This window comes from Falco naumanni, chromosome 3 (assembly GCF_017639655.2).
Source record: "Falco naumanni isolate bFalNau1 chromosome 3, bFalNau1.pat, whole genome shotgun sequence".
Lineage (NCBI taxonomy): Eukaryota > Metazoa > Chordata > Aves > Falconiformes > Falconidae > Falco > Falco naumanni.
In genome coordinates, this window is record NC_054056.1 from 31,206,605 (window position 1) to 31,227,234 (window position 20,630).

General features: G+C 42.5%; 1 protein-coding gene across 2 annotated transcripts; it reads left to right on the plus strand.

The window, feature by feature from the left end:
• The first annotated feature begins 300 nt into the window (after window positions 1-300).
• On the plus strand, window positions 301-19,888 carry LOC121085774 (MARVEL domain-containing protein 3-like). Of its 2 annotated transcripts, none has more exons than XM_040588763.1 (4): window positions 301-364; window positions 1,525-1,680; window positions 5,173-5,342; window positions 18,997-19,888. In XM_040588763.1, exons 2-4 carry the CDS (start codon window positions 1,565-1,567, stop codon window positions 19,704-19,706), a joined length of 996 nt encoding a protein of 331 aa, XP_040444697.1. In that variant the 5' UTR covers window positions 301-364; window positions 1,525-1,564; the 3' UTR covers window positions 19,707-19,888. The 2 variants fall into 2 exon arrangements, with proteins under 2 accessions (XP_040444697.1, XP_040444696.1); XM_040588762.1 differs by lacking the exon at window positions 301-364 and adding an exon at window positions 693-838.
• The last annotated feature ends 742 nt before the right edge of the window (window positions 19,889-20,630 follow it).

Here is a 20,630-nt window from a genome sequence, read left to right on the forward strand (position 1 = left end):
AGCTTTATATCTTCTCAGTGCCCCGCTCACCAGATTCCGCCTCAGCACCATGGTGCACGGGGGCCTGACTGTATGAGATGAAACATAGCCCCCGGCTGCCCCACGCTCCCCGCCACCAGCCCTCCCCCGGGGCGGGCCGTGCCGTGCCGTGCCGTGCCGTGCCGTGCCGTGCCGGGCGGGGGGCAGCAGCCCTCCCATGGCCCTCAGGGCGGCGAGCGGGCCCGGGCGGCGCGGCTGGGGCGGGCAGGGCAGCACCTCCGCGGGAGGGAGGCGGGCGGAGGTGGCGGCCGGGGAGAGGAGGGCGGGCCCGGCTGCGCCCGGGAGCTGCTGCGGGCGGGCCGGCGGCGGTGGGCGCTGCCCTCAGGTGAGGGGCGGCGGGGGGCGCTGAGGGCCGGGCTGGCGGCGGAGGGGCAGGTGGGGGCGAGGCGTGGCTGCGAAGGGCGCAACTTTCCCCGGCGGGACGTGGGCAGGGGGGTGCCCGGCTACGGGGCAGCCCCCGCGGCCTCAGCGCCGGGGCCCCGGGCCGGGGCTCCGCCGGCGGGGTCGCTCCCAGGGGGTGCAGGGGGTCGGCTTTGCTGCCGTGGCGCTGAGGGGACGGGGCCGTGGGGGAAGGCGCGGGGCTGCTGCTTGCTGAGCGGCTTCTGCCTCCCGAGCTGAGGGGGTGAGCCCCCGCGGAGGAAGCACTGCCTCTTTGTTAGCTGTAAACAAACATTAATTTATTCCTTCAGTGACACCCTGACAGAGCGAAATCGTTAAGCAAGTCCTCAGCGTGAGCAGCCAGCGTTGGTTCGACTGCAGGCCCTTCCCCAGTAACGCCGAAGGGCTGTGGCGAGGGCAGGTGGGAGCAAAGGTCGCTTAGACGCTTCAGCTCAGTGTTTTTTACTGGTTTGGCCTCAAGTGTACAGCGCTTGAAGTGGGGAAAGACGCTTTCAGGAAATAACATCCCTGTGACATTTATAACCAGATTATCGAAGACCTGTCTTCTTGCCAGTTTGCTGTCAGCCCAGCCCAGCTTTGCCCCTAGCTAATGCTCACCCAGCTCACAGGCAGCGTTCGGTGCTGTGCCGGTGTGCCCCGGCGTGTGCCCACCTCCGGGCACCTTCCAGGACAAGGCTCACACCTGCGCGTTCAGGTTTGCCCTCCTGCGTGTGCACACTCGTGCGATATGTTGGTGTTTGCGGGGTTAAGTGCGTTAGAGAGGCCAAGTTTCACATTCTTGGTGGACACCACGTCTTGTCTTTGCAGCAAAGTTTGGAGGGTCGGAGCAGGCCTAGTACATAAGCTGAGCACAATGAATGTTGAACATAGAAACATAACAATTGCTCAATGAATAGGAAAATGTAAATAAATGTTTTGTCCTTTAATGAAGTTACTGTACATGTAGTTTAAGGGGGCTTTCTTTTTTCGCTTCTTAAGGAAGTCTGTACTAAAGTCTTGAATCAGCATGAAATGCATGCGAGTGCTGGTCAATGAATAACTTTGAGTAAAGCCGTAAAATGAACTGGTTTTATTTCTTTGGTCCAGGAAGTTATTGTAGAAAGAAAGAATACATGTAAGAAACAAGATGTCTTATGCCGGGAGACGATACCAAGATAAGCAACATGGGCACCGTGAGAACCATGGATCTGATAGATATGAGGAAGACAGAAAAGTGAGAAAACCATACCTGTACAATGGAAGGTATGTCTTTATCACCTTAAAGAATTGTATCACAGCAGGTCTGTCTTTATCACCTTAAAGAAACGTATCACAGCAGGTCTATAGCATTTGTCATCTTCTTTTTCAGCTATGAAATATCATATTACAATAATAAGGAAAGCAATTACTCGACCTTGAAATTATGAAGCATGAGCATGCCACATTTGGAATCAGGGAGCTATTTTACACTTAGAAATTGAACCTTTTTCTTTGTTTTGAACGTGAGAGGGGGCGGAAAGATAGGCTGTGTGACACAGGCACTGATGTGAATTTCCTGGGGTTATCTGGATCAAGTTGGGTCACAAGTAGGCAAAGTGTGGCCATGTGTCTTAGTACAGTTCCTGAAGAGGCTGGTCAGCAGGTGACAACAAGCCATGGCTTGCCAAATATGCATTGCTTAAATGAGAATGTTACTTGACTGAGGCCAGCATAGGGACTTACTGAACCTTCTGGTTGCTCTAGTTCAGCTGTGAACAATTTCATATTAATTTAAAACAAAATTGCTTTTGGTAGTCACAGTCAATAAATGAGTTTGTTGAAGTGTCTAAGGCTGTTTGCAGCACTTGATAGTGCCTCAGCCCCTATCACCACAATAATCAGATCAAATAACAGGTTTAGAGTGACAAATAAACTCTTAGGATATTACACTTCTCCTTCCAGCCTGGCCAGCCTGCAGCATATTAGATGTGAGCTTAGGCTGTTTTCCTTTAAGGGCATGCCAGCAGCTGCATTGTAGGAGAGAGGTCTGTATCTTTAAATACCACTGGCAAATTGGTCATGGCAGTAACATGTTCATCTCTCCAGTTTAGTCTCTGGAGGGATGATTGTAGGGCAATTTAAGACTAGAGGTAAAGAGAGAGAGGAGAAAAATATAATTAAGGTTATTGAAAAGCTAAAATACTCCCTGATAATATAAATTTTAGCAAGAAAAACAGGATGAGAATAAAAGTACCAGTGAAGACTGCTATGTGGACTAGAAAGAGTGCTTATGGCTAAGTATAAAACATTTGGATGGTGGTAATCCTATTGTATTATGAAAATAGCTAATGAAGTTTTCTTCTCTCTCTCTTAAATCAAGAAAATCAGAGAGAAATGGGAACAAAGGTCAGCCTAAGAATCATCCTCGGAGGCTGAATGACTGTTCTTAGCAAAAGCAGAGATCAGGAGGGTTATAGTTAAATTATCTTGAACATATTAGAAGTGAGAATGCCAGGAATGTATTAATTGCACTATGGAGGGGAGAAAAAAAAAAAAAGGGTGTTAGTTTTTGAGAAGGCTTGTGTGGGTTTTTTTCATACATAGCATAATATAAGCAATGTGTGAAAGGATAGGTATAAATTAAACCAACATTTCTTGAAGTGCTTCTCTGGACTTTTTTTTTTTACTGTTAGTTTTAAATGACTAGACACGTAGACTGAAAATTGGTGGATGGACCATAAAGGCCAACAGACCATCCCTGTATCCGCTGGGGATTAGAGGAGGAGAAGCTGCAGCTACAGATCTGTCATAGCCATGGAGATAATTTTTAGAGTCAAGCTGAGAATCTGGGGGGCACCAGCCCTCACTACAACTGATCAAAAAACTTTCCTATCAGTTGTTTTGATGGAGTTTGGCTTAACTTAACAACATTTTGCCTGCCTTAGCTTTCATGACAAAACCAGCTGTTTTGTAAGGAGATTTCAGTATTTTGGCAAAGACTTAGGCTGATTGACCCAAAAGACCTCCAGATACTGTAATGGAATAGATAGGAAGAGTTTCATGGAAGCTGTAATTTGGGTGCCTAATGCTTTCATCCCTTATGAGCACAACTTTCTAGCCAGAGTATTTCTTGCATTTCTTTCTGAAACTCCTATAGCAAGCTTCCTTCTCGTTGCTGAGAAGAAAGAGCTGCATTACCCAGAACTGGAAGGTCCTGAAGGAAAACAGGAGCAGAGGTGGCCAGAATAGGCCACTGTGAGGGAAAAAAAGCATCTAAAAGAAAGAATTCCTCCCCCCCATCCAATTGTACTCTATTGCTGAACATTTTTTGGGGGGGGGTGGTGTTTTGTTTTTTTGTTTTTGTCTTGTCTCGTTTTGTTTTCTGGCAAGTAGCAGGATACAATAGAGAAGCAGCTGCATCAGAAGTACCAAAGGGATTGCTTTCAAGTTAACTGGAAGTCTTATAAATCACACAGCTTATTTAATTTATGTGACACAGCTGCGCAGGATGCTTTGGTGGTTGCACAAGACACAGGACAAAGGTCAGAAAAATCAGAAATGTTTTGGCCAAATAGAGCTGTTGGCAACTACATGTGGAGATGTTAGCATTGGTCTTGTTATTGAATGTCTTAATTAAAATGTAAAAACTACAAAGAACATGATTTAATGTGGATAAATGAGATAATATTTGTAAATTTGAATCTGGAATTGCATGAAGATAAACCTTAGTGAAGTCCAGTGATACTAAGAAACAAAACTGTAGTTGAAAATGCTGATCTGTGGATAAGAAATTAAAGATAAAAACTTAATAGGAAGACTTTTAAAAATAATAATGCTGAATGAGACTTAAAATACCCTTTAATAACAAAACCATCCAGCTGTACCTTGAAAAAGGCAAGCTCCAAAGCTCCTTCAAATGAGGGAAAACATTTAGATCAGACCAGACACAAAACAATTTACAGTCAGTTTCTTTTAACCTGAATGTCAACTTAGTTTAAAAAGGGAAAATTGCACATTTCCCATAGAATAATCTAAATCTCACCAACCTTAAACATCATCAGGCTTCAGATGTGGAGCTGCACATCATTGCAGCAAAGACAATTCCATTTTGAAGTATATGAATGAAGATTCTAATCAGAGACATGAGAAATTGATTTTTGGGGGGTTGATTTTAGATTCCTCTTCAAATATCAAAGACACCACACACACACAAAATAAAAAAGGCCATTTTTTTTCCCACTTTAAAATCTTTATTTGTTTCTTTTAATAGCTTTTGTTGTTTTAAAAGACATCTTTGTGAGACATAGTAATTGGAAGTAAAAACTTGACAAAATGCTTGCCCATGAAATAGTTGTGCTACTTTATGCATTTATTATGTGAAAATGTTTCTCATTTTTATTCTCTGGGCTGCTGCGGACTAGCTAGAAATGTCTGTTTTTCATGAGCAAGCTGTTACTCGTTTTTTTACGGGTACAGGAACTCTTCCCATACCTTCCTCGCTGCTGCCTTTTGCAACCTAAACAGTTCAGCCAGCCTACTCCATGAGTACATAGTTTTCCAAAATAAGAACCATCAAGTGCAAATATTCTTGTGAACATGGATTTATGGAAGTATTTGGGATATTTGCTTTCAAAACATGCAAGCAAAAAAGATCATATACCTATGAAGCAGACTAGTTGGTTTCACTAACAGGAGCATCTGCCAGTTTCTCATGTTCTAATGTTCAGGAGAGATCACGATCTAATTAATACACATTAGTCATTTACTCCATTGTAGATCAACAGAAGACATCCGAGGTGGCCAGCACTCAAGAAATTCTACTGTTTGTTCAGACTCTTACTCTAAAACCTCAGGAGCAGCATGGGAATATTTTGGCCCACCACCAGAGTGTTATCCTCCCAAGGAAACCTTCTCAATGAAGTGTTCAAAGGTATGCACAACAAGAGGTATGTGCGATTCTTATTGCCTGCCATCCACCCCTCTCCTTCCAAGGACTTGTTTTGATTTTGGTTTCTGTGTTTAGAAGCACAACAAAGTAAAGTTAGAGGAATATTTTAAAAAAACTCTAACAACTGGGAGGGTTAATGAATGGCATAACTGCATGTTACTAGCACATTTTAGGCATCAAAAGGCAAGATTTACAGAGGTATTTAGATACTTGAAAGTGCATCTCCAGAATATGCATCCAGAGATTCAGAGTGGGTCATGTGTGTAAACACTCAGGTTGCGCAGCAAGGGTTAACCTTTGGGATTTAAGAATAAAATAGAAATTGCCTCTGTAGGTCATTTAAACATGGCTGTTGAAGCTTTGGTGCTAGTTCATTTCTCACACATTCTTCTCAGACTTTATCAACTCTGGATTTAATCCAGTCATCAGTTATACATCTTTATAAAGCAACGTTGTGGGAGACAAAACTGTTTCATGGACATGAATCCAGTAAAGCAGCTCTTCAGAAATAACTTGGTTGTTCATAGCTGGAAAGTGACTACAACAAGCAGACAAATGAACATTATGTGAGAGGAAATTGGCCTTTAACACTTAGTAACCTCATTTCCATAAACTGAAAAAAAAAAATGTTGCTAAAATATCCATTACTCCTTTAAAGTTCTTCCTCTTCCAGGATAACAAGCATTCTTACCTTGTTTGTAGGAAAGACCCACTGCAGTCTAAGTTGAAAGTTGCAGCTAGGTGCAAAGTCTTTGTCCAGACTCTGTAAAGAGCCTTTCAGTGTCCTCCAGTAGAGAAACAAATGAAGAGTGTAGTTACTGGAAGTAAATTAAAATACATAGTTAGATTATTTCTTCACTCCATGAAGGAAAGTTAAGTAACACACTCAATGTGCTCTTAATATTTCTCGGTATGTGAATATGTGGACAATTTTAAGAGTGAGCTGAACTATTTTCTCTCATATGTATGTTCTGTGTATTTGTATGTGGTTTGTTTTTCGTTTCAAGGAAATTTAACTCCAACAGCTAGCAGAACATATTTAATGATACAGAGCCATACTGATATTTTATCCTTGATAAAATTGTATCAGCAGTTTCTTCTTCAACAATACTAGATTATTTTAACTTGTCTGAGAAGCTCTAGAAAACTCCATGCCTTATTTTATCACAGCTTTAGAAAAATGAAGTGGTGAGTTACTTTTAGTTATCAGTTTCACTAGTTGTTTAGACTCATGGATAGCTTAATATGACTTGCTAGGTGTCATGTCGTGTCCCCCCCTGCCCCTGCATTTGCTTCTTGTTATTTCAGTGCATTATATATCGTTAACATTTTCAAAATGTCCTAGTTTGGGATACTTCAGTTGACAGTGATGATTTTACTCCCACCCCTTCCTCAGGTATTGCTTAGTATTTTCCAGAATTTAATGTCTGAGCTTGCAGGGGAGGAGAGAAAAGAGATCATGCAGAAAATAAACCCTTTTATTGGCAGTTTTATTTCAAAAAATGAAAAGATATTGGAGGTTGATTAGATTATGAGAATGTTACTCCCCTGTTTAATTTTTTTGCATACCAAGATTTAGCAGAATTTCCTAGAATTGTTTTGCAGAATTCTGTATTCCCTGCAGTCACAGTAAACATTACAAAGGAAAAGCTACATTAATTGTTTACTGAAAAGTCAGTACATGTGAGTTACTTCTTTCAGCATGAAAAGTTCCTGTAAATAGTTCTTAACCATCTCTTTCTTTTGCCAATGATTTATCAGCACTCTGGTGAAATTCCCCCTTCCCAGTCAACATAATTCTAAAATAAACTAGTATCAAACAAGGCTAGGAGGTGATGTACCACAGAATTTTCCAAAGCAACAACTGAATTGTCAACCTTGGTTTCTGACCATGCATTGCTCTACTTTCATTATGGTTTGGATTTGAGGTTTGGGTTTTTTTTACTTTTGCCCAGCAAATAGACTTATGCTCTATGTGCACATGTGCAGGTTTGGCAAACTAGAGAGGAATTCTAAACAACCAGAACTCCGAAAAGTATTTGCTTCACCCAGATACTGCCCTCTTCATCCATGCTTTTCACCAGCAATATCCCCAAAATCTAAAGCTGAGTTTCAGAAACAAGCAGTTATTTTTGCAGGGAGCCTTCAAATGCCTTAGCTGCAAGCAGCAGCAGAAAAAAGGACATTGTTCTCCTGTCTTTGTTGTTCTCACCTTCCCTCCCTAATCCCTGCCCCCCTTTTTTTCCTGCAACTGCATTAAGAAAAGAAACTCACCCCAAATATAATGGAAGAAACAACTGATATTGACCCCTTTGGCTGGTAGGAACATTTGATACCATCTAAGAAACTTCAAAATGTTCTTCTCCTTTTTAATCCTTTAATCATGAAAATAGAAGGAAAACATATGTTAAAACATATGAGCAATACCTATTCATAGCATTCAGGTAGGATCAAGTGGCTGGCGGTACTGGATCATATGAGGCACCTAATTACGCATCCTCTCAATGTACTGGAGTGCAAATTTAGGAGGACCATCAGACTTTGGACAAGGGGAGGGTGAGCTCCAAACCTCTTCAAACTTCAGACTGGTGGGATTTCCTGAACTGGAAAACTGCATTCACTTCTGTTATGTTTAATACATCTTTACAGACTTATTGAATTTGTTTAATCCTTTTCTGAATCCCATTTTGAATGTTTGGCTTCCACATTATCTTATGAGAAGGAATTCCACGGTTCTTTGTACCACTCGAAGAAATACTGTTTTGTTCCTGAAAATGTTTTTAAGAAGGTGTCTCTGATTCTGATGGTATTCAAAATACCTAATGATAATCTCATATATTCATCTTCTCCATAAGATTTATGATTTTAGAGTAAAGTCTTCCCTTTGTCACTGTGCTCTGTTGGCTTCTTCATAGATTGAAGAATGGTCAGTTCTGTCCCTATCAAAGGTGAAGTCTTTCCAGTTCTGGTTAGCTTGCCAGCCTTATACCCTTTCCAGTTCCATTGTACCCTTTTGAGATGGGCTGACCAGAACCACACTCAGAATTCAAGTTAAATTCTTAAAAGGGTTAAATATCTGCATAAAGGTTCTGGTTCTTAGTCCTATCCAAATGCTTCCTAGCTTTTTGTGTGGTGTTTGACTATCGGTGAATGCTGAGCTGATATTTTCAGAGAAGGCTATCTGATATCTTTCCCGAGTGGAAATTGTTTAGAACCCTTCTGTGCGCTCTGTAGATGTGTGTGTATTTGTGTTACATGCATGAAGTGTGAGGTTGCTTATTAAACACTGATTTCATTACTTTCTCATTCAAGAGCTTGAACTCTCAGCAGCCTGCCAATTTTACAGTTGGCAATGATGAATTTTTTTGTGATTATTATTAAAACAGGCTTCACTATCTCACTTTTCAATCTTTTCAGTTCATTAGTTTGTGCATCTACTGTAGCTGTTTGGTGTGTACTTTTCAGCTGAATCTCTTCGGAGTCCCCACTTACAGCTCTTTGGCCATGTTGCAGAGCAGTCTCAGGATGCACAAACTGGATTTCATTCAGCTGAAACTAAATGCGGGTGAGCTGTAACCACTAGCAGGCACCGTGTCCTTTGGACCAAACTGGAGCTAAGATGAAGTACTTCTCTCTCCCCAGAAAATGCCTGTTGTGTAGCCCCTAGATCTTCAGTTTGACTCTACAGATCCACTCCCATTGCACTGCTAACATGGGCATAACTAGTGACAGGTAGTACAAACCAGAGATTTCTCTCTTAACTCTATTTGAAAAATGGTTGTTTCCACTTACTGTTTATTTTATTTTAACCACTACTAACCTGTGAGAGGATCTTTTATCTCACAGGAGCTTGTATCGTTTAAGAGCACTACCACTTGGATTGCCTTTCTTCATCTGTCTGCTGATTCTTGCAAATTACTTCCCTCTAACAGACTTTTGACTCTTCCCTGCAGTGCTGCCTTTATGTCTAGTTTCTATATTTTTTTTTTCTTAGGTATGTCACACTTGTGGATCTACAGATTACAGATTCAAAAGGCAATACAAACACAGAAGTTTGTTACTTTCTGTTTCTGTAGTAGTGAAGGAGACTTAAGGAACAGTTTATAGACTGATGTCCAACTGTCTAGATGCTCTATATAATTATATGGGAATTGGAAATAAACTGCGTGTGATAAAGACAAACCTTTAATCAACTAAGGAACTACTGCTTGCAATAACTTATGCATAATAGTGCATGCCTTCTAAAGCAGCACATGTTGAAAACAACAGGAGTTTTTGGCCTGGGGATACTCAGAGCTGAAATTCTTTCAGAAGAAAACATTCAACTTGCTTTTCACAGTGAGGGTAAAATTTCTGTAGTTCTCTCTTCTGTATCAGAAAACTAAATTATTAATCATATTTGCCTTTCAAAGGACCCCCTCTCAGCTCCTTTGAAAATATAACCAGATTCAGTGCTTCTGGTTACCGGAGGGAGCGAGAGAAGCGTTCAAGGCTAGCTGCCATGCTGCTTCCTTCAACTTAGAGCAAAATCTGAGTCAAACCTGAGCGAATTGCTGATCTTAAGCTGGTCATAGATATTTGGTCACTTGACCATGAGAACTTGCCATTTTATTTTTATTATGTATATTGGTGTGAAAGAGGTGAAGCAATGCAATTCCAGGATAATGCTTCCTTTAGTTTTGCTTAAACAGTGAAGGTGAACTGACTTTCTCCCATATTCGGTCAGTGTGTGACTCAGAAAATGCCTGCACTTTTGCCTTGTATAGAATTATTCTGTGCTGGTCATAATTTCTGAGCTAATAACTTCTTAAAAAATTCAACTCACTTGGAATTTAGGGGAGACAGCACTAAAAAGGTTAGAAAACAGTTTGTGGGGGAGCAAGTATAATTGAATCCCTGTTCTTTGCTGCCCTGAATACAGCTTTGCAACATAAATAGTGTCAGATTTCCTAAGCATATTGTAGGCATTTCCAAACAATCATGCCTTTAGCCTACATTCTAACATCCACAATTGTTAAAACCTTCAGACCAATTTCCTCTTAGAAAAAGACAGCATTATGGTTTGTAACAACAAGAAAAATCTCCGATTTCAAGCGTAGCCAGGAGGAAATATCAAAGTGAATTTATTTGGAGGAGGAAATAGAATTAGGGAGTAACAATGACTTTCTCCAGGATATAGTCATGCATTAACAAGCCAGCATTAATTCAAATGTAAACATCTATAAGCTTTTGTTTTTACAAAACAGCCAATTTTTTTTTTTCCTGTAGCTATTCATGCTGGCAAATACTCATAGACTGGAAGGAATACTGAGACAAGAAGTCACCCTAAACACAGGGTTCACACTACTAGATGCTTGGTTTGATTTATGCCATTGTTCATAACCATTATACTGCTGCTGTTATGTTGCTTTATGTCCTGATACTCTTCTTCTTGGAGTCAGACGCAGGAGCAGCAGGGGAAAAATGTTTTACAGAACACTCATATCCCCTCCAGTGCTGTGGAGATGTTGGGGAAGAATAATGGTCTGCAAGAGGCTATGAACTGAAATAAAAAAACTTCTGTAGCTTCGGTTATGTATGTTCAAAAATACTGAAGGGTCATTAAATGTGCCTAATGGGGGTAACTTTGTGGATGAAAGTTTTTCTTTTCTTCTTAATTTTTTGCCCCTACGTTCTGCCATGCTTAGCTCCTTTAAACTGTGCTCAAAGCTGTCGTGCGCTGTTCCTGTGGCAGTTAATTTCAACATATTTCTGCTCTAAGAAGGGAACACTAAGGTCCCCTATAGTCTCTGTAATTAGATGGCTTCCTCCTCCTATCTGTTTCAAAGTATATTTTAAATACCATGTGAGTAACAGGCTGAATTTGCCATCAAGTTTTTTGATCTTGTAATTGTGAAGACAGAATATTAGTGGTGGGAATTGGATGGAGCTGTATAGATTAAAATAATCCCAATTATTCAAAATGCTTAATTCAAATTGCACAGTAACAAGATACAGTGGCAGAGCAGAGCTGCAGGTAACATTCCTATTCTGAAGTTAAAAGTATTTCACGTGGAGGTAAGTCCTGTTTGCTGTGGAATACAAATAACCATGAGAATTTAGCTCTATAAAAACATGCAGGGGAGCTACGCTGGGTTTCAGATATCAAATGTTACCTTTAGCAAACTGTTGCCCTGCCAACGTAAGGGACTTCACTCTGCCCACTTCTTTATATCAGATTTTTTTCATCCACTGTTTGGTGTTGTGGTAACACATACGCTATTGTTTATAGAGAGGGGAGAACTACAGCTGAGAAGACTCGGCTAAGTTGGCAGGGGAAGATACTGGCAAAGTTGATGTTAGCTGTTAGGTATGTGTTAGACTGTAGTCCGTGCTTCCCTACTAGGAAATCTTCATTAAGTCTGCTCTCTACCAGCGTAGAACAGGAGTTGCACCATCTTTCCTATAGGACCACTGGGTTTGTCTTCCCCACATCTAACCCAAATTTTGGGAACCAAGAAAAACTGTTTAAAAGGTGGCTCTCAAAGCTGATTGATACAACAGACTGACAATCTTTTGAATGTAGCTCTATTTCTCGAGCAGGTGATCTTAGCTCACTTAAAGGAGAAGAATCCACCGTCAGGAATGCTGCTCACCAAGTGTGACAACCTGCAATCGGTAAAGTGTATGAGAAGCTCAGGTTCACAGGTGCCTCCAACCTGATCTACCTTTAGCCAGACTATGATTACGCAAAGAGCAGTAACATCCCACTCTTTCTCCTTCTGAAGGCGGCTCAGTTTCAGTTCAAACGGAGGGAGTGGCTGTGGAAAGTTGGCATAGGGAACAAGAGTGTTTCATTGTTTTCTGAACTTCTTTAAAAAAAAAACTCCTGCAAATTTCTTTCGATACCAAGATATTTGTTTATTACTTGAAAGAACCGTGGGTACGTTAGGAAGAAAAAAGGCTGTTTCTTGAAACACAGATCACGAGGCGACTGTGCAGAGAGAGACCTACCAGTGCTAGATACACGTACAGCCTTTTACAGCTGTTGTATTTAAATCGGTATTGCCAAGTTTAACGCAAGATCTTTTGCTTCCCACCCTCTCCAAAATTATGGAAGATGACTCATGCTCAGTTAGCAGGAGAGAAATCAAGAACATGCTAGAAGCAATGCTTTAAAGAACTACTACGAATAAGTAAACCAAAGCTGTTGTTCCCAGGCAGGGGCTGGGTTGTACTGAAACCGTGTCTTGACAGCACATAAATTGTAGTGTCATACCGTGGTGGGAAATTGTGGGGACAGAGGCTGATGCAGTAGTTCTACAAGTGAAGTCCACCCTTTCCTGTGAAATTTGGACAGCGCTGTTTAGAAGATGGGAGGGTATTAAGCAAAAGGGATAGAGCAGGTTGGACAGTAGTTCTTTAAAGGAAAAAAACAGGACAATACATTTGGATCTGAGTACTCTGTGAACGTAAGGCTTCTCTGAATCATTAAAACCAAAGCTGGTCAACCTTTGATATTTCCTAATGGAGTGATTATCTTGAGTAAAGAGGGGCAACTTATTAAAAGATAATAACGATGCATCTTTCTAGACCACATAAATAATTTAGTTTTACCAATTTTTAAACTATTTCCCCATTGAATTCCTAGTAAGATGGATATCTCAAATGAGCATAAATGTGTTGGGCACTTACGTGCCATTTAATTTCAGTTGGCTCTGAGTATGTAGTTCCCCTGGGTCCTTTGAAAAGCCAAGATTCTGTTGGTGTTACATTGCCTAACTCTTGTGTTTTAGGGTTGGGCTGGGGTTTTTTCTGCCTTTGAACATTACCCCATTAGGGAGATTTCAGTGTAGCTCAGTGAAAGCTAACTCCTACCACTGGCTCAAAAACAGACATCTACAAAAACAATGTTGGGCTGGGAGCTTGGGGGGGATTTGTTTGTTTATGACAAATCTGTGTATTGTCCTGATTCTGCATCAGTGATGTTGGTTAAATTCTTGTTACTGGTTTCAGTAAGATCTTGCTTTGGACTGGTATACATAAGGGGAATAATACCATTAGAAAGATGTTTTAATACTCTGTATCTAGATTTGATATTTTTAATCTGTTGTGACTGTTGCCTCCATTTCGTTTCCCTTGTTCAGTTCTCCTCCACTGTTTTGGTTCCTTCCCACTTCCGTCATATTTTTGTCCGCTTTGAAAAGCAGAATAAAACCGCTCTTGCCTTTGATGTTTTCTCCTCCTTGCCCCTTATCTATTCCTCCTGCCACTAACTCAGTTTAGCAGAGAGGTGACCAAAGCTGTGCATTGAGCTGTGCCTTTACTCACTGGAGGACATCAGACCTGCACTGGAAAGAGAAGTCCAGCATTTGAGGTCCTTTTCAGGACTGACTGCTGCTTTTGTAAGTCACTATATATGGTCAAAATACTTACCTGCTGTTGGTTTTTTTTCTCCAAAGGAGCAGCTTCTGAAAAGTGGAAAGCTACCCAAACTGGGAAAAAACCCCTAAGAGACAACTTTCAGTAAGGAAGGCTGGGAGAATGTTTTCTAATGTGTGTGTGTTGTAGTCTCTGACTCCTCTCTTCCCTACTGCTGGAGCGGCCCGTAATGGGACAGGACACAGGCGCCACTGACCCATCTCCACTGCTGCCCAGCTGCTGGGGTTGAGGTGTCCAAGAGGGGCAGCCGGGCATGCCCAGGGCTGCCAGCTGGGTGCTGCTGGTCCCGGTGGTACGTGGCCTGCAAAGGAAGCAGAGGCAGAAAACAAGCCAGAATGGAGAACGGCAAAGATAAAATTGCTTAGAACTACACAGGGATGTTAACTGAAGGGAGGGAATGATACCTAAAGTGACAGGAGGAGTCCACGCACAGTCGATAGAGGAAAAAAAGTGATTCCCATGCCAAGATGCAGCGGAGGGAAACACTTTGAAGGCCTCTTGTATTAGTCAGGTCCTCGTCAGGTCAGGGGAGTTCAACAGAAACAGCCAGAACTGACTGTCCTGAAGATTCATTTGTACCATCTGCAGAAACGCAGGAACAAACATGAATTGATCATTTGACTTGATGTACAGACGTACGTACACACGCTGTGATCCTGGCAGCTGAACGCTGGGGCCATCCTGCCACAGTGCCTGGATGAAAATGCCCCTTTACAGCTTACACAGTTTAGTTACTGGGTACCACACAGTCAGCCACAGTATAGTTTTATGAGGCAAAACATGCAGATTTAACAACTCATCTCACCTGAAAAGGAGAGTTTCTGGTCTTTCTCTGGTCCTGACTGTGTTATTTCCCCTGCTGAACTTATGCCAACACAATTGCTCATCAGATATGCTGTGAGTCACTTCAAGTTGCAGGAAAAAACAGCAGCGCACAAGAAAAGAGTTGAATCGTTTCCTGCTACTTTAATTTATTAAAACAGCTCTTGGAAGGGCCTAATGCTAGGCCAGAGTTACTACTGGGCAGGGGAGAAAACTGGTGACTGCTCAGCCAAGGGTAGAGAGTAAGGTCAGCTGCCTGTGGATTTTTACCCTTAACAGCCTGCCTGGCTGCTTCGCTGGACATTGGAGCCCACCATTTGACAGGAGACAAACCCATTGCTCAGTGGGTTAATACCATGGCACTAGCCCAGGGTGCACCTGGTATAGAAGGGAAAGAAAAAGAGAATAGTAGATTAATAGTATAAATTGGAAGGCTGCTCTTTGTTATAGCAGGAAGCCTACTCACAGCAAAAAAAGACTGGATTCAAACAAAGTTAACAAGTATGATACATTGAAATTGCTATCCATTGCAGATTTAGATTTTATGAAATGAATGTAACCGTTTCCTGGGAAGTTCCGGCAACACCTGCTTTCTTTTAGATTGCAGCCCTTCTCCTCACCTTCAGTGATGAAAAGCAGTACAGGAAAGATGCATGGAAAAGAAATGGAAATCCAGGAGCCCAGACTTGAGTCACGTTACTTGCTTAGTGTGGAGACTTAATCCCAAAGCCAACTGTTCTGTTCACTGTGCTAATTTTAATACAAATCAGTAACATTTTAGAGAGATCCCTAGATTTTGAACTTGAGAAAGGAAAAAAATAACTAAACCAGTGGAGTTCTGAGATTTTCAGACCTCCTGTCATTTTACACTCAAGTCTTTGCAATGCTTTCATTTTGCATGAGATTAGGGAATAGTTGTAGAGAGAAGTAATTTCCTCCTAGGAAGACCTTTTGGCTTTCTAGTTTCTGCAGCTATAACTCTAAGATGCTATGACTGTATAAGCTCTATGCTATAAGCTTTAACTCTATAGGTAACTGGCCTGTGAAAGCAGGAATGGCAGCACAGACTCAGAAGCGTGGCTTTTAACTCAGCCCTTTTTTTGCCAGCAGTACATTTGCTGGACATCGGTAACTGCTACTATGTGTGTTCACATACCTTGACAGAGCTAAGATTCAAAACTTTACTGTCCTTTTATTCCTTTTTTCTCAAGTCTGTCTATCCTGTTTATACTAGTATAACTGGATTGGGTATCAGCTTGCAACAATCACAATCAAGGTTGCGTGCAGCATTTGGGGTGCCTGGGTCAACATCCAAACCTACTGTAGGGCTTAATATTTCCATCAAAGCCCTGATGGGTGTACGAGGCCTTAAGGATTTTCACTAACTGTCTGCTACTTTCACAAACCCTGCTGGCTCCTGTCATAAACCTGTGATTCACAGTTTTGTTCTACATACTGCTTGTCATTTTAGGGTTTTCTTTAATATAGGAGGCTGTTACTGAATTATTTTTTTTAAAAAAAGATAATCTATGTGGTACAAATAACTGGTTGAGTAAGTACTAACGAACCCCTCTCCATTGTTTAGTTACTCTAATCAATTCTCCAGCAAGTGATTGTGAAAACTGTACAGGTACAGACAAAACCAGTCCAACCTGAATGCCCTGTCTAAGGACATTTTTCAGGCATGCCATTAAAGCATCTACTGCTGCACTTAAAAATACAGGAGACCTACACCGATCATATCTGTCATCCCATGAGCAAAGAGATAGGTTCTGCCAGCCCTGTCGTGGTACCATCAGCCAGCTCAGTGAAGTGAAGGGGTTGCATACAGAATTTGTGTAGTTGTAGGAAGCTGTGGAGCAGTGGCATTGAGGATTGGGGTCAGTTAGAAATGTGGAGAGGTTAGCAGCAGGTGATAGCTACTCTGACAACAGAAAATTGCCTTTTCTGAAGCTCAGCAAGGTGGTGTACAGGAAAAGTTGATGCTCAGTGGGTCAGAAGAGCCTCACCAGTCATAGACAAAAAGGAAACTCTGAAGGTGGCGGTAGAAGAAAGCTGACTGGTCATGAATTCCCAACTCCCAAGTTCCCAAACATATTTAAAATTTATGTTTCCCTTAATCAAATGGTCTTTCCTCCCTGTAGACTTCTAAGAACTGCTTCCTGATGGAGCATCTATGAAATCAGCAGTCAGCCCTTAAAAAGGGAAGTGGCCTTCTGCGTCCGACACTTTCCAAGGGCCCTAAGGACCTAAGTTGACTCCTTGTATTTGGAAGGCATATTGTACAGCTCAGCTGAGCAGACAAAAAATATCTGATCCAGTTCCAATGAATGTCCTGTACCGCTATTACTCTTTCAAAATATTTTGAACAGTCCTGGCAAAGCGGTGACTCTGTACCCATTGAAAACATTGAGTCTTTTGGTTGCATTGTTTGAATTTGGTACAAGGAGTTCCAAGTCCTGTCTCATGGACCAAGATTTAAATTTCTCTTTAAATCTAGCTTCACAAATACTTCCTCTGAAATAGTTGAGGCCTCCTGAACAGATTTGATAACTAGCATGATTATTGCCCTGCTTCACAGAAAGGGTTACGTGGAAGGGTCAAGGAAAAAGCATGTTGTCATGCAGAAATCAGCATCACCTCTGAAGAACACATACACTGAACTGCATGCTTAGTTCCTCCTCAGCAAGAACACTTTGTCTTCTCTGCCTGCTCTACCTAATTCTTTTTAGGATATGGAATCTGTACATGCATGCACCTATGTCCGTATACACACACATACATGGACAAGCGGAGCCTGAGATATTCTGTTCCCAGGTATTAACCACCATTATCACGGCTCCCTTTTGTGCTTCTGGGATGGTTTGCAAGGCTGTGATGTGAATGGGCTCAGTACCTACCTACAGCTGCATGAGCAGAAGTGAGGGGACCAGTCTGGGTGCAGGGGGAAGCAGGAACTCCTGCGGTGGCCAAAGGCTCTTGCCAAACCATTGCAAGCACCTTCCTGTGACCGGCAGGCAGCAGCAGGAAGCTGCTCCTTACCTCAGCCTTCTGCAGAGGGAATAAGACGGGGAAGAATGAGAATTTGTGATAATCCTTCATGGTGGCTGTCACTGGATTTTTTCGGTTAGAAGCATCTGGCAACACAAGAGAGGAATTTGTCTAATTCCCTTGTGTGCTGCTTCAGCCCTTTCTTTTCAAGCCCATACAGCCTTGACAGCAACTGAGCCATTGCTCAAGAGGAAAATGCCATGCTGGTCAATGTTAGCGGCAGAAAATGAAAGTCTGTATGCAAACCGTAGATCCTGCCCCACTGTGAAGACAAATATAGGACCACTGTGTCGAGCTTCTTATGTTCTTGGCTGTCAGACTGCAATGGAATAATAAGATTCACAATTCTGTAATTAACTTCAAACGTGAGCAACACGCGTGATACACTAGGGGTTTTCATCTCCCGAACAGGCAACCCTAGCTATGCGACGCTTCACCATCCGTCGTGTTTACTAATCTTAGTCTGACCCCTAGTGAGCTGTCACAGGATAATCAGATATAGCTAACATGCTGTACCTTCCTGACGGGCAACTACCACAAAAAGAAAAACAAAACAACCTTTATCTCGATCAGTAGCAAAACACAAGAAAAAGAAGAGTCAGCTCAGCAGTCATAAGGCTTTCTTCTGAAGGTGGGGGTGTGGAAGAGAACACACGACCCAGTATCAAATTCACTTAACTTACCTCTGTGTGCAAGGTGGTTTTTGTCTCCTTTCCCTCCTCCTTTTTTTTGGTGCAATCAGGAGCTGCTTCTTCAGATTTATGAAGAGATTTTTATCTGTGAAGGAGATGAAGTAGAAGTTGCACCTGGTTAGATAATGAATTCAAATTAACAAACACTTAGAAAGACAAAAAAACATAGGGTGTAAGTTAAAGCAGTAAACACATTTTAAAGGACCTGAGTAACTTGCACAATTTTTTAAGCCATTAGAAGCTTCTAGGTTTTTGCCATCTTTAATCCCAGCATTTTGTTCATACTGGATATTTCTTGCTCAGTGTGTTTATGCCAAGTAGTTACAGGCCAAAATACAATCACTGTGCTCTCTGCCTTGGCAATAACACAAGCACAGTAAAATTTTTATGGATTTCTTTCCCCGCATGAAGATCCATTTATCAAGCACAGTGACAAATTAAAAAAAGTAATTTGCCCAACCTCTGAAATGTACCCACGAGAGCCTGAGGGTTTTTTTCGTTGTGGTTTTTTTTTTTAAAAAAGAAGTGGCTACAGCTACAGAAGAGTGCTAAGAGGACTGTCTCAGTAACAGTGCTCTCTGTTTATGGTTTTGGTGTACTTCTGTCACTCCCTGGTTGCACAAGATGTGATTTTGACACCTATTCCCATGTTTGTTTTTCTTACAGGCATTTTGAAGTTTGTGGAGATCACAGTTAACCTCCTGGTGCTGATCTGTGTGGGTGCTGCCCAAGCCTCTGTTGCAGGCTTCACATCCCTTGGCGGCTTTGGTGTCGGCTCCTTCAGCCTGAATTCTGCCTATAGCCCCTTTGAGGGTACGGAGCTCAAGGAGGTGAGGGAGCTAGACATGCAGTTCACCCAGATGAGAGCCCCTTGCGTCTACGGTGGAGTAGCCTTCAGCTTAACAGCAGCAGCACTTACCCTTGTCTTCCTTGTCGTGGGGGCAAAACCCATCCAGCAGCTCAGGACTGGGCTGCTGGCAGGCGAATGTGCCTTCAACCTGCTGGCTGGCGTGGCGTACATCGCAGCGGTCGGCCTCTACCTGCATTTTGTCAGCGAGGTAAACTCCACAGAAGTTTGCAAGAGGCGTGAGAGGCTGTATGCACGCCGTGGTTATACCTCCATGAACTGTGTGGTCCAGGGCGGTGACGCAGCTGTCGGCCTTTTTGGTGTCGCTGCTGCATGTTTGTACTTCGCCAGCTTTGTGGTCTGCATCCTTGCTATCCGAACTGTCCGGGCCTTCCAGAGCCACGCAGCCAAGGCTCAGCACAGCCCCAAAAGTAGCATTCGAGACAGAAGCATCGGAAACCACCACCGTGCTATCCACAGGACCCCTGAAAGCTCCCACAACATCCAGGCTTTTGCTACGTTAGTGTGAAGTCAGCTGTGGGACTGTGCCAGACAGCTGGAGCTTCAGCAAGGGATGGACACTGGGTGTTGCATGCTAAACAGGTGACCAGTCCAGAATGTATTTTCCTACAAGGTATTGAATTGTCTATCAAATCACCAAGCGTAACAACACTGCTGTAACATGATGTAATAAAATTTATGTTGAGCAGATGTTTTAACAAGGGTTTTTTTGCATCAGTCTCTCAAGCTGGACTCCTGCATTTAAAATGTGTTTGATTGTGATGTTTTCATCCTCGCAGAGCAAATCCAAACAGCAATGGGCTGTTAACAGGTTGAACCCGCAGTGCTGCCAAACTTGTGCTAACAGCCATTTCCTCTTCTCTCCCACAACTGAAGGAATTGAATACACAGCTAGGATGGGCAGCCTTCAGCAGATCCTGTGACTGTCCATGTGTCCTATTGCCTTATGTCACACCGCTCACAAAGCAAAGGGCACCCAAGTGCTTTTCTGAATCACAGCCAAAGCTCCAGTTGCGACCTGTTTCACTTGGGATAGCAAAGCATTTTAGTTTTTGAGTCACGGGGGTTGACACATGCTGATCATGTGCTCCCAGAGGAATGCTGCTGGGAGGAACAAGCTGCAATTTTGAAGGCAGTGGTTGGGTCCTCCTCCAGTTCACTACTGCGTTTACCCACCTCAGTGCAGATGAGAACTTGGGAGGCAGCACACTGGTCAGCTATCAGCATAGTAAAGATACCGCTTGCTTTGTAACCGCCTAAACAAGGTCTGGCTTGCTGACTCCACAGCCGGTGGTAGGCAGAGCTGAGTCGGAAGCACACTGGCTGCCTGGAGTTTTCCATGGGAATGCTGTAACAATGACAGAAAGCACATGCGTCCTTCCAACATCTAAACACACAAAGCATGAGTGAACAGCAGTAATTGTATGCCCCC

Bases quoted from the DNA above. Each gene is read 5' to 3' on its own strand.
- LOC121085774 (XM_040588763.1), top strand. From the start codon at position 1,565: ATGTCTTATGCCGGGAGACGATACCAAGATAAGCAACATGGGCACCGT. The intron at 1,681-5,172 runs GTATGTCTTTAT...ACTCCATTGTAG, and splicing joins CCATACCTGTACAATGGAAG to ATCAACAGAAGACATCCGAG. The intron at 5,343-18,996 runs GTATGTGCGATT...TTTTTCTTACAG, and splicing joins AAAGGTATGCACAACAAGAG to GCATTTTGAAGTTTGTGGAG.